Here is an 11,427-nt window from a genome sequence, read left to right as displayed (position 1 = left end):
CACACACACACACACACACACACACACACACACACACACACACACACCTGTATTTCTATCTCCCTTCTTGTATTTTTCTCCGTGGTGCATATAAGGGCTCAATAAATATTTGTTAAATGAATTCATCTCTATGGGCTATAGGCTATTGTATCAGCATAAGCCATGACAGAGCTTGCCATGTTTAAGATTGGGCTTGGGTTGGGAGAAGGGCATCTTCTCAGGCTGTGGCCGTTTTTCACTCCTCATGGCGCTGTCTTGCAGTGTGCCAGGAAGCAGTGTGGGAAGCGTATCGGATCTTCCTGGATCGCATCCCTGACCCAGGGGAATACCAGGACTGGGTCAGCATCTGCCAGGAGGAGACTTTCTGCCTCTTTGACATCGGGAGAAATTTCAGCAACTCCCAGGAACACCTGGGTCTTCTTCAGCAGGTGAGTTTAAACACGGAGCGTTGGGAACCCGGTCCAAATAAGCTCCCAGGCCTCCAGACCCTGCCCCTTTTGAAATGGTTCCCCCAGCGTAAGGGTTGGCTGAAGAAATGCTCGGAGAGATCTGAGAAGGCCGACAGGAATTTTATTCCTGCAAAATAACATTTTACAGGCTGATTGAAGTGGAGTTAAAGGGAAAAGGGAATGAAAATAGACTGGCTCTTCAGTTGGCATTGTCTCTTGATAAAATTACTTTTTATCTTCCTACAGAGGATAAAAGAGGGAAACTTCCTTGAGAGGTGAGTACCCAAAATACAATGCAGCATGCTCTTGACTTTTGAAAGATCACATGAGGAGTGAGACTGAGCTATTGTGCCTTTATATTATTTCAGCTACTGAGATCAGAGTAGGTTATTCTGACGGACCCTTTATGCACATATTTTGCTGAAGATAAATGAGTATATAAAAGGGAAATGGATAGACCTTATAGATTGAGATAGATGTTTGCACTATATTTGCAGATGAAATGAATGCAATACTCTTTGATAATTATCTAACATGTTTTTTACTTATTAGATACAGAGCAATTAAAATAGTTTAATTTTTAGAACTGATGAAAAATATTACTTACATCAGGAACATGTTGAATGCAATCAGAGAGCAACCTGAATTTTGAACTCTCATTTGGTATTCTGTAAAGTGTTAGTATTTCTCAAACTAAACTGAAGCACTGAGCTGTGTCTTCTACAAGAACCGAATATCAAATCAGAAAATCAAAATGCAAAGAAAAAGCAAAGTACATCCGATAAAAATGATTAAAGAAGAGAGATGCTGTTGCCAAACTCTAAACTCACAAATTACACTCATAACAGCTAGGAATCTAAATCTGAAGATAATAATACTGCAGAGAGAGCCACAAATTGGACTGTATGAAATACAATTCTTTATAATGCTTTTCACATTTGTTCCTTGGTTTCTGTTCCCTTTGTCACCACCTGGCCCAGGACCTTATTAATTTACACTGTGCAAAACGTCAAATCCTTGCCTCTAACCTCTTACCCTCCTTAACTTGCATAACTGCTCCTGGGTTAATACATCTGAGATATTCCTTTTTTTACACTGAGCCTTGTTCAAAGGCTTTTCAAAAATACTCCCGCATCTTCCCCTCGCCCTTCTGAATATCCACTGCCACCCTTCTCCACACGCTCTGTGTGCAGAGGGTTGAGCGGGAGAGACTGACTCACTGGCCTCCCTTGGCCTCTGACTTCTGGGAAGGACCAGCCAGTGTGGATCAGGAAATCAGAGGGAGGAGCAGAGTGAGGTGAGCGAATTTATCGCCTCCCCACGCCCCCAACCTGCAAAGTCTTCCAGGGCTACGGACCTCTTTCAGCAGCAGCTCAGCTCCTGTCAGGCAGCCCTCTCTTTCCACAGAGCCTCCTCTGTCTCTGATGGGCGGTAAGTGCTGCATCATCTCACCCCTCCTGAAGACGGGAGCTTTTAGTACCTCGCTGTTATCACCCACGGGTTCTGCACTCGCGCTTGTGGTTGCTCGTATACTCTTCCCATGACTTAGTAAGTAAGGCCTCTATTAGACTTTGCTCAAATTACCCAACTCTGAGTGAGCCATTTGTTCCCTCTCAGGACCTCCACTGAGGCAGAGGCCAAACTAATTCATCAAGGGCTTCACCCCCTGACCTTTCCAACTTTGCCCTCCATGAGCCAGGATCCCAACACTGCCACCATGACACTTCCCCACCCCATCCAGACCACACCCTGCTCATCCTGGGCTCTGACCACAGCCTTCCCCTCTGCCTGAAGAACCTGTCTTCTCCACCCCACCCACCGAAATCCTGCTGTCCTTTCAAGCTCCCTAGTCCCCTACAACAACAGAGGACCTAGCCATTCCCTCTGGTCTTCCATCAGTGTGAGCCACTATTTAGATCAAACAGTCAACCATGACTATATTGTACAAGCACAGACACAATCCTTTGAGACCTAATAGCTTATAGTAAGAAATCTTTCAGGGAGCTTCAATAGCTATCACTACTGCTACTCCTTTCTAAATAAAGCTTGCTAGAATGGGCTAATGTGATATGCAGACAACTCTATAACCATGACCTCGGATGACACTCCCTGGCACTGCAAACCTACCCACAACTCCCTGGCAGGTTACCATTGCAGGCAATGATTATGTCCGGAATAGGGATTCAAGACACCTTCATTATTCAGAAATCTCTCTCTCTCATTATCGTAACCACAAGAGTTACTTTATCAGATAAACGTAATGACTCTCTGAATTTACAGGTTTGAGGGTCTGAGATTTTAGCAAGAATATTTCAGTCATAGATCATGTGATCAATTATCTTTGATGTCAAGGACACAGTTGAAGCACAATGGGGACTATAAAACATTGGACCCCCAGAACCATCTTTGCCTACTATGAAAATGCTCCCCAGAATGGCAAAAAGCCAAGATGCTTATGAAAAACCCTGGAGTCAAACATAATTGTTTTTGGGTTGTTTGAATTTTTCTTCAAAGAAAATATATTAGAAGATTACTTCAGTAATGAAAATATAGGTAAACCTAGTTTTAAAATATACTTTCTCTCTAATTTTTACGTCTATTCGGTATAAGCAAATTTAAATGCATTTCCTCTATTGTCATCAAGCTCCTTTTCACCATCTCTTTATTTCCTATTGTGGTAATAGAAAAGATGAAATACCCACAAAGGAGACATTAGGAGAGCCTGGTGAAACCCCTGAGTTTTCAACAGGTAAGATTAGAACTCCTCGTTTCATCTGCTACTGAACCTTAATTCAAACCATCATGAAAGCATGTTATCTGAAAAGCAGTGGCTAATTGAAGTTGACACAGTTTATAATGCACCTTCTCAAAACTAACTTGTATTACTAACCTTACACAATAATTTAAATTCATAGCATACGCCTCGGAAAATACAGAAAAGAATAAAAACAAAACCGAATCACCCATTATCCTACAACTTGGAGGCAATCATCAATATTCTCCAACAAACAAATTCAAGATAATGTATTCATGTGTCCTTTACCTAGTCACAAAAAGAAAAAGTAACCAGATCTCATTAGGCAAAACCATTTAACTGTAACACGTCTAGGGGAGCTCCAAACTTGCGTTCTGGAAAGGAACAATGAGGAATTGAAGTGGGATCTCGAGTATGAGTTATATTTTGCTCAAGAACATATTCGTGTGATCTTAAGAGGAAATGAGTTCAGAATGCACCTAACATCTGTAATTTCCAGAGTGACAGGAAAAGCATGTGACATGGTGACCTCATTCTAATTTAAACTCCTCCAGTCTCATTTTCGTGCCTGTACTTTTTCAAATTTCCACAGACGTTGCCAGTGTCTCACCCGGGTCCCTGCCTCCCCCTCCTGATGACACACTCCTCAACGAAATCCTCAACAACACCCTCCCGGACACCAAGATGCCTACAATAGTAAGAAGTTCTCAATCTAGCCCTTCAAATGTCTGTTTGGTTTCATTAGTAAAACAGGGAGACAAGGGATGGACTGGCCATTCACTGTTATTAGTGCTGCATTTTTATCAACCCAAGTAAGAGTCAGTGATTTCCTTCTATTCACTATTCTCACTTCCTCCAAGGGAGGGACTGAAAGGAAAAAAAAAAAAAAGATTGGAAACTAGGATAAAGTGAGAGAAGTTGCAACTTAATTACTAACTCCAGGAGGGCAGGGGCCCTTCTTCCCTCAGTGCCTAACAGAACCTTATGTACAGCAGGTGCTCACCAAGCGTTAGAGTGAATAAATGATGGGTGAATGAATGAATGAATACGCCGGTCAGCCCATCAGTGAAGTCCTTTCTCCACTGAAGTGTAATCACACACTGACAGCAAGGGCAGAGGTCTTCCTCCCAGTCATGTCCAGCTCGAATAGACCAGATAAATATCCAAATGACCGAAATCCTGCATGTCAAGCTGGGGAAAAATGAAAACAGTGTTTTCTGGCAAAAAGCAGCACTGGCCACCACTCCGAGTGAAAGGGCACGCAGGATTGTTAGGGAACTGAAAGTTGGTTATCACTAAAGGGGGACTTCTTAATTGAAGTATAGTTGATTTACAATATTTTGTTAGTTTCAGGTGTACAGCAAAGTGGTTCAATGGTTTTATATACTCCATTTAAAGTTATGACAAAATAATGGCTATATTCCCCGTGCTGTAGAATAGGTCCTTGTTGTTTATTTATTTGATACGTGGTAGTTTGTATCTCTTAATCAAAAGGGAGACATGCTTAACCTCTCCAAAAGCTTTGAGCGCAGACCCTCAGTGCAGAAGCAGACAAACACCACTCCCTTTGCTCCAGTGATAAGAGTTGTGGCAGCACAAGTCAGGCAGCAGACCCAGAAGAGGGCAGTCATGTAAGGAAGGGACCCCAAATCAGAAGCTGGATCTTATCCTTATGCTGTCACTGCCACAGGTCTACCATTCCCTGTCGTCTGTGAGGCTTCTCTGGTCCTTTTCTCTTCCTGTGAGCCTCCTTCCAAGGCACAGATCAAAGCCAGAAGGTGAAGGCAGGAAGTTCAGTCTCACCATCTCTACATGGAAATTCAGAGATGAGAACCCTGCTGGCCATTCTCTCTGGGCTTTAGGCTGGATGACTGTAGACTTGATGGAACTGTTGCTATGAACAAAGAATCTAAACGTTTTGTCCTTCTCAAAAATACTGTTTCCTCAACAGTGAAAACTGCTGTTGCAAAAAATTATTGAGAAACATATTCACTGCAAAATTTCTAAGACAACTCCAGTCTGCCTTCTCTCTTTTCTCACATTACCTGTGCCCCGTCTCCTTCAAAGTCTGATATAGGTCCCTCCTTCTCCTGTAAATATCCCCTGAATATTTTATTTCACATTCACCATATCCTCCCGTTAACATCCTTTTCACCACCTACATCTATATTTATTCTTTCATTCAGCAAACATTGGGCCATGCACTAAAGATACTAAGATAAACAAGACTCAGTCCGGTCCTTCAAGGAATTTATAGTGCAAATAAGGGCAACAAAATAGCCTAAGTGCTATGATTGAAGACGGCCGATGTATAGACAAAATAATAGGCTAGGACAGGTTGCTGAGGATGTGACCCTCCTTGTCATGGATATTCACTGAGAGTTTTGTGCAGAAATGGTCTCACGTTTTTTGCTTTGAGGGACTCAATGAAGTGTGAGAATCACACTGGATTCAAGGAGATTTTATATGGGGTGACAAGATTACCATATTAAAAAAAAACTTCTATGTGAGTGTATCAGAGGTACCAAATGAGCAATTCAGATGTAATTTGCTAGTGCAAAGGTTCAGAGACGGCAAAGATTTCTAGCCTAGATGGTAGAGGAGATGTTTTTTTAAATGAACCAAAGGATATTGGTAAAAAGTAAACAAGTGTGTGTGTGTGTGTGTGTAAATGCTTTCATGAAGAGCACGCAGTCATAAAATGATGGAGTTCTCAAGGATTCTACATAATTAACTCATCGGAGCTTTGATACTCCGTGAAATGCAGAGGCAACTGCTAGTTAATAGGACTTTTATTCTAGAAGCACTTAAGGCTTCATAACCCACTTCCTGAGACAGTATCAACATATATTATACAATGGAGCCATTTGCTTGTGATTTATATTAACAGAATCCCTTCTTTTTTTTTTTTTTTAACTCTAACCCAGGAGAGGGAAGTAGAATTCACTGATGCTGCTGAGCATGCGCTAGAGCAGAAGGTGGAGCTAAGCATCTCTCTGGCAAAGCAGAAGTTCAAGGAAGAGCTCACCGACTCGCAGTCCCCGTATTACCAGGAGGTTGCAGCCAAGTCTCAGCTTCAGGTGAGTGAACCCACCTCACACAACCAGAACCCAAGGCAGGACTCAGATCTGGGAGTCAACAGCACAGAAATCCTCTTGACTCATCTTCCTGTGACCAGGCGTTCTTTTCATTTTTTTATTTTTATTTATTTATTTCCTTTTTTACCTTTTGACCCCCTTCACCCATTTCTCCTACCTTCCACCCATCTCTACCTCTGACAGTCACCAGTCTATTTTTTGTATCTATGAGCTTGGTTTCGGGGGGTTTTTTGGTTTGTTTTTAGGTTCCACGTATATGTGAGATCATTCAGTATTTGTCTTTCTCTCTCTAACTTATTTCACCTAGCATAATGCCCTCGAGATCCATCCATGTTGTCGGAAACGGCAAGATTTCATTCTTTTTATGGCTGAATAATGTTGCATTGTGTGTGATGTATTCCACCTTCTTTATCAGTTCATCCATTGGTGGACATTCGTTGTCTCCATATCCTGGTTATTGTAAATAATGCTGCAATGACCGTGAATCTTTTCAAATTAGTGTTTTCATTTTCTTCAGATAAACCCCCAGAACTGGAATGAAGTCGAATTGCTGGATGATATGATAGTTCTATTTTTAATTTTTTGCAGAACCTCTGCACTGTTTCGATAGTAGCTGCACCATTTACATTCCTGCCAACAGTGCACAAGGGCTCCCTTCCCTCCACGCCCTCTCCAGCACTTGTTATTTGTAAAAGGCATGGCGTTCTTCATGGGTGATAAGTGGAAGAACTTATATGGTCCACATCATCCATCACTAAATCAAGACACTATCCCAAGATGGCTCTTCCATGTCTGACCATCATCGCAGCTGCTTGTTCCTGGTTAATTTAAAAAGCTCTTCATTCCCTGCAGGATAAATCCAAACTGTCACGCTGAACTTGGCATTTATATGCCATGATCAGACTCCTGCCTTCCTTTCCAGCCTCGTCTTCACACCAGTTCTTTACCATCCCCCTCTTTACACTCTACTTCCCAGAATGCGAACTGCTTGCGAATCTTTTCCTACCTTTAGTCTTTACACGTGCTGCCTTCTCTGTCTGGAATGCCCTTCCCTGAGTTGCATTTTACAAACTTCGTCATGAAATGTTCTCTCTACGCATCCTGGGTTCAGTGCCTCTCCTCTGGGCTAACACCCGGTGCCCACTGTCGTCACAGCACTTGTCACCTTGTCTTGGGATTGTTTGTTTACACGTCTATGGCTTTCATTGTCTCCACTCCTCTCTGCTCTCTGGCCACACTCACTGCCATGAGGGCATGAGCTTCCCCTTGAGGGCAGGAACTGCTTCTTTCATCTCTGCTGCTTACCTCCTAATGCAGAGTTTGGGATGCAGTTAACTACTCAGTAACTGTTTGTAGAAATGCAATTGAAATTAGAAGCATCCATGAGATTATGCAACCATGAGCTACATTTATGAACAGCCTGGGTGCCCAAGCATCTTAGCGTGGCCAGGGAAAAACAGGCACCTAGTTCTCAAACTTGGAAAATTCAGTGCTTTCCTCCTCTCAGCTGGAGAGGAGATGAATAACAAAAACGTTCTCAACCTCCAACCTCTCTCCCCGCATCAGTATTCAGTCAATAAAATGTAAAGAACCTTTTCTATGAACTTCAAAGAGAAAGCATCAGGTGGGATATTTATGAACCAGAGAAGTACTTAGACATGGATTAGTAGATAGAATGAATTAAAGAATTGTCTGTTAACTTTTCTATTTGTTCTTTGAAATATTCTTTTCAACAAATCCTTAAGCTAGTCAGAATATCTTAAAATTGGATAATTGACCATAGACTGTCTTCACTGACCTGTTGTTAATTTTCCAAGCACCTAAAACAACCTGATGTAAAATAACGCAAAGAAATCGTAACTTTTTAAAATCTGAGTTTTAGTCTTGTTTCTGCCCAAGAATTAGCCATGAGAATTTGGGGGTCACGTCCCTGACCTTGATTCCTCATTTAGAAACTAAAGAGGACCTCGAAGTGCCTTTCCAAGTCTAAAATGCTCTGTATCGAAATAGTAGCACTGTTCTTAACGTTTTATATATATTAACGGGGTTTTTTACGGGATTCTATACTTAAAGTAAAATCACTTCTCTTTTTGACAAGTGAAGATACTGAGGTGCAGGGAGATTAATTAATACACCCAACAATGTCACACCTATTAACTAGCAGAGCCAAGATTCAGACCCAGGCAGCCTGGCATCAGAACCCCTGCTCTTAACCACTAGGCTATACTTTCTATTTTTCCCAAATAAATATGCATGGAGAAAGGATTTTTGGATCAGCAAATGAACATGCCTCTTCTAGCCTCTGAAAAATTTATCAACCAAAGAAGAGCATGTCTTGCTGGATCTTGTTCCAGAGACCATCACATCAGTCTTGCTGGCTCCATTTACATGGTCACTGGAGCCCCTCTTCTCAGCACATCTGTTCCCCTCCCAGGCACCTGAGCAGTCTGACCACCCAGCAGCTGCCATGAGATAACCAGCCAGCCTCACCACAGCCCAACACTCGCATTAGCTCAGCCATTCAGGCCTAATCAGGAATTAATGGCTAGTGCTTTGCAGTAATTTAATTTCCACAATAAAGTTAATGACCAATTTAATACAAATGTCAAAAGGAATGCTTAGTTGTTGTCCGAATGCTTTCTCCTGTGCAAACATCCAGGAGAACTCAACACGGCTGCCTTTTTTTTAACAGACATGCCAGCAGAATCAGGAAGGCCTCTGTGCATTTCACATTATTAATAAGGTTAACTGGGCACTTAATTGGCAATTTAGTGGTTAGCCGCTCCATAATCAGAAGGTCTCCGGACGATAGGTTAGCAGAATTAACTGAAGGCCTTTGTCATCGCCTCCTTAGACGCCTTCTGCACCCTCCTAATCAAAGCTGATTCTTAACAGTCACAGCCAGGTTCACAGAGAGGACACGGGACCCGCAATCAATCCCGTCCGCAGGAGCCGGGGCTTAGGGGCTGCTCTCCCCGCGAGGCTCCCTGCTGCGCACGTTGCAGTTCTGTGTGTGATGGATTGTTTTCAGATGTGTAACGGCATCACTGGTGTCCTGGACCAGAAAGATGGACAAGTCAAGGGTCTGAACCTTGAGCTCCAGAACCTGCAGTTTACACTTAAAACAGTCCACGCCAGGCGCTGTCACTGGAATGGCATTTGGGGGCACAAAGCCATTTGTCACAAGGCCTCCACTGAGCTTTCCCACCTGCCCCCGTAACAAAGATCAGCTCTGCGGAAACTGGCCTCCTCTCTCACCTCTATTAAGCCCACCGTGAAGTGGGAGTGGAGGCACGGAAACTTATTACCCAGGCCCCCTGCCCTTTACCTCTATGAGGACCTTCATCTTGTCCTTCCCCGCTGAAGTCTGTCAAAAACAACTGACTGGGGCTTCCCTGGTGGCGCAGTGGTTGAGAGTCCGCCTGCCGATGCAGGCGACACGGGTTCGTGCCCCGGTCCGGGAGGATCCCACATGCCGGGGAGCGGCTGGGCCCGTGAGCCATGGCCGCTGAGCCTGCGCGTCCGGAGCCTGTGCTCCGCAACCGGAGAGGCCACAACAGTGAGAGGCCCGCCTACCGCAAAAAAAAAAAAAACTGACTGAAGGCTTGCTCTGCCTTGCCAGCCTCCATGCCATGTGCCCACTGAGGAAGTAAAAGTAAATCGAGCTTTAAGGAACTGGGAATCCAGTAGGGGTGCCAAAGACTAAGTAAATAAATAAAACAATATTACCAGCTCTCTGCTCACCGTGCTCAACCTTACAATATACGTATTGTTATCCCATTTTGGGTGAGAAGACCAAGATTCAGAGAGATTAAGCAATAAACTCAAGGTCTTGCAGCTAGAAAGTAGCAGAACCGATTTTTTTTTTTTTTTTTTTTTGCGGCACGCGGGCCTCTCACCGTTGCGGCCTCTCCCGTTGCGGAGCACAGGCTCCGGACGCGCAGGCCCAGCGGCCATGGCTCACGGGCCCAACCGCTCCGCGGCATGTGGGATCCTCCCGGACCGGGGCACGAACCCACGTCCCCTGCATCGGCAGGCGGACTCTCAACCACTGCGCCACAAGGGAAGCCCGGCAGAACCGATATTTAAACTCAGGTGTGTACAGCCATCTCCTCGTCACACAAAAGCTGAGCTACCTTTATCCCTACAGTTGTTACACACTCAGGGAGCAAAACCACTTTTAATACTGGTACAATACAATATAATTTAGGTGGTAAATCAGTCTGCTGGAAAAAAAGAAAAAAATCCACGATGCACTCCAAAGCCCAATGTTGGGGATTATCTGTGCGTCACTGCTCTAGTCCTTGGCATAGATAATGTAGGCTCAGCAGTAATTTTAGATACAGTGACAATGCAGTGGCATATGGATGAGTTTAGAGAAAGAAAAGATGCTCTCAACTCGATTAAGCAAAGTTTGCTGAGTCCCTACTACACGGATGACGATCTGCTACAGACTGGGAGGAAAGGAGATAAAGATGAATAAATAGGACACAATCCCTGAGCCCAGGAAGCATAATCTCAATGAAGAGACAGCATGCCCCTCATGGACTGTTTTACAGGACGTATGGCAATAAGTTCTAGAACAGTAGGGAGAAGAAATAATGGAGCCTGACTTGGGGGAGCTACAAATGCTTTTCAATAGAGAAGATGCTTGAGCTGTCTTTGAATGATGGCGTGGGGGAGGCAGTCAATGAGCAGAAGGTAGGAGAAGTTGCATTGAGGGCTAAAGGGGAGAAAAGGTCACAGAAGCCTGGAGGAAGTACGTGTCATATTTGGGGAGACACAGGAGTTAGTCTAGTGTGACCAGAGGACACGATATTGGCCGAAGGGGTCAGGATGGCAGGAGGTGCAAATGGAAAGGTACTTGGAGGGGCAGACTGTGGAGGGTCTTAAATATCATTCTAAAGAATTGAAACTTATTCAGTAGGCACTGCAGCCCATCACAGGATTTTTAGTGAAGGGCAACAGATAGGGAATGATTAACTTGGGAAGAAAGTGTAGTCAAGGGGACATCTTCCTTCGCCCACCCCAGCACACCCCCAGAACCCATTTCCCTTCCCTCCCCCTACACACATCCAGAAAACCATTCAGCAGTGTCAGAGGGGAGACAGGGAGGATGTGCCTG

The 11,427-nt window shown here is 43.9% G+C and overlaps 1 protein-coding gene across 1 annotated transcript in view; it reads left to right on the top strand.

The window, feature by feature from the left end:
- Nucleotides 1-11,427, top strand: part of IMPG1 (interphotoreceptor matrix proteoglycan 1) — an 82,092-nt gene that overhangs the window by 6,575 nt on the left and 64,090 nt on the right. The window contains exons 3-7 of the mRNA XM_029224240.1: nt 262-428; nt 696-724; nt 3,134-3,198; nt 3,797-3,900; nt 6,132-6,284. Coding sequence (XP_029080073.1) covers nt 262-428; nt 696-724; nt 3,134-3,198; nt 3,797-3,900; nt 6,132-6,284 — 518 coding nt within the window. The remainder of the gene's footprint in view (nt 1-261; nt 429-695; nt 725-3,133; nt 3,199-3,796; nt 3,901-6,131; nt 6,285-11,427) is intronic.

The sequence above is a fragment of the Monodon monoceros genome, unplaced genomic scaffold (assembly GCF_005190385.1).
Source record: "Monodon monoceros isolate NGI ecotype Baffin Bay Population unplaced genomic scaffold, NGI_Narwhal_1 Super_Scaffold_15, whole genome shotgun sequence".
Classification (NCBI taxonomy): Eukaryota; Metazoa; Chordata; class Mammalia; order Artiodactyla; family Monodontidae; genus Monodon; species Monodon monoceros.
Note: the sequence above shows the minus strand (reverse complement) of the source record. Positions and strands in the feature narration are given on the sequence as shown.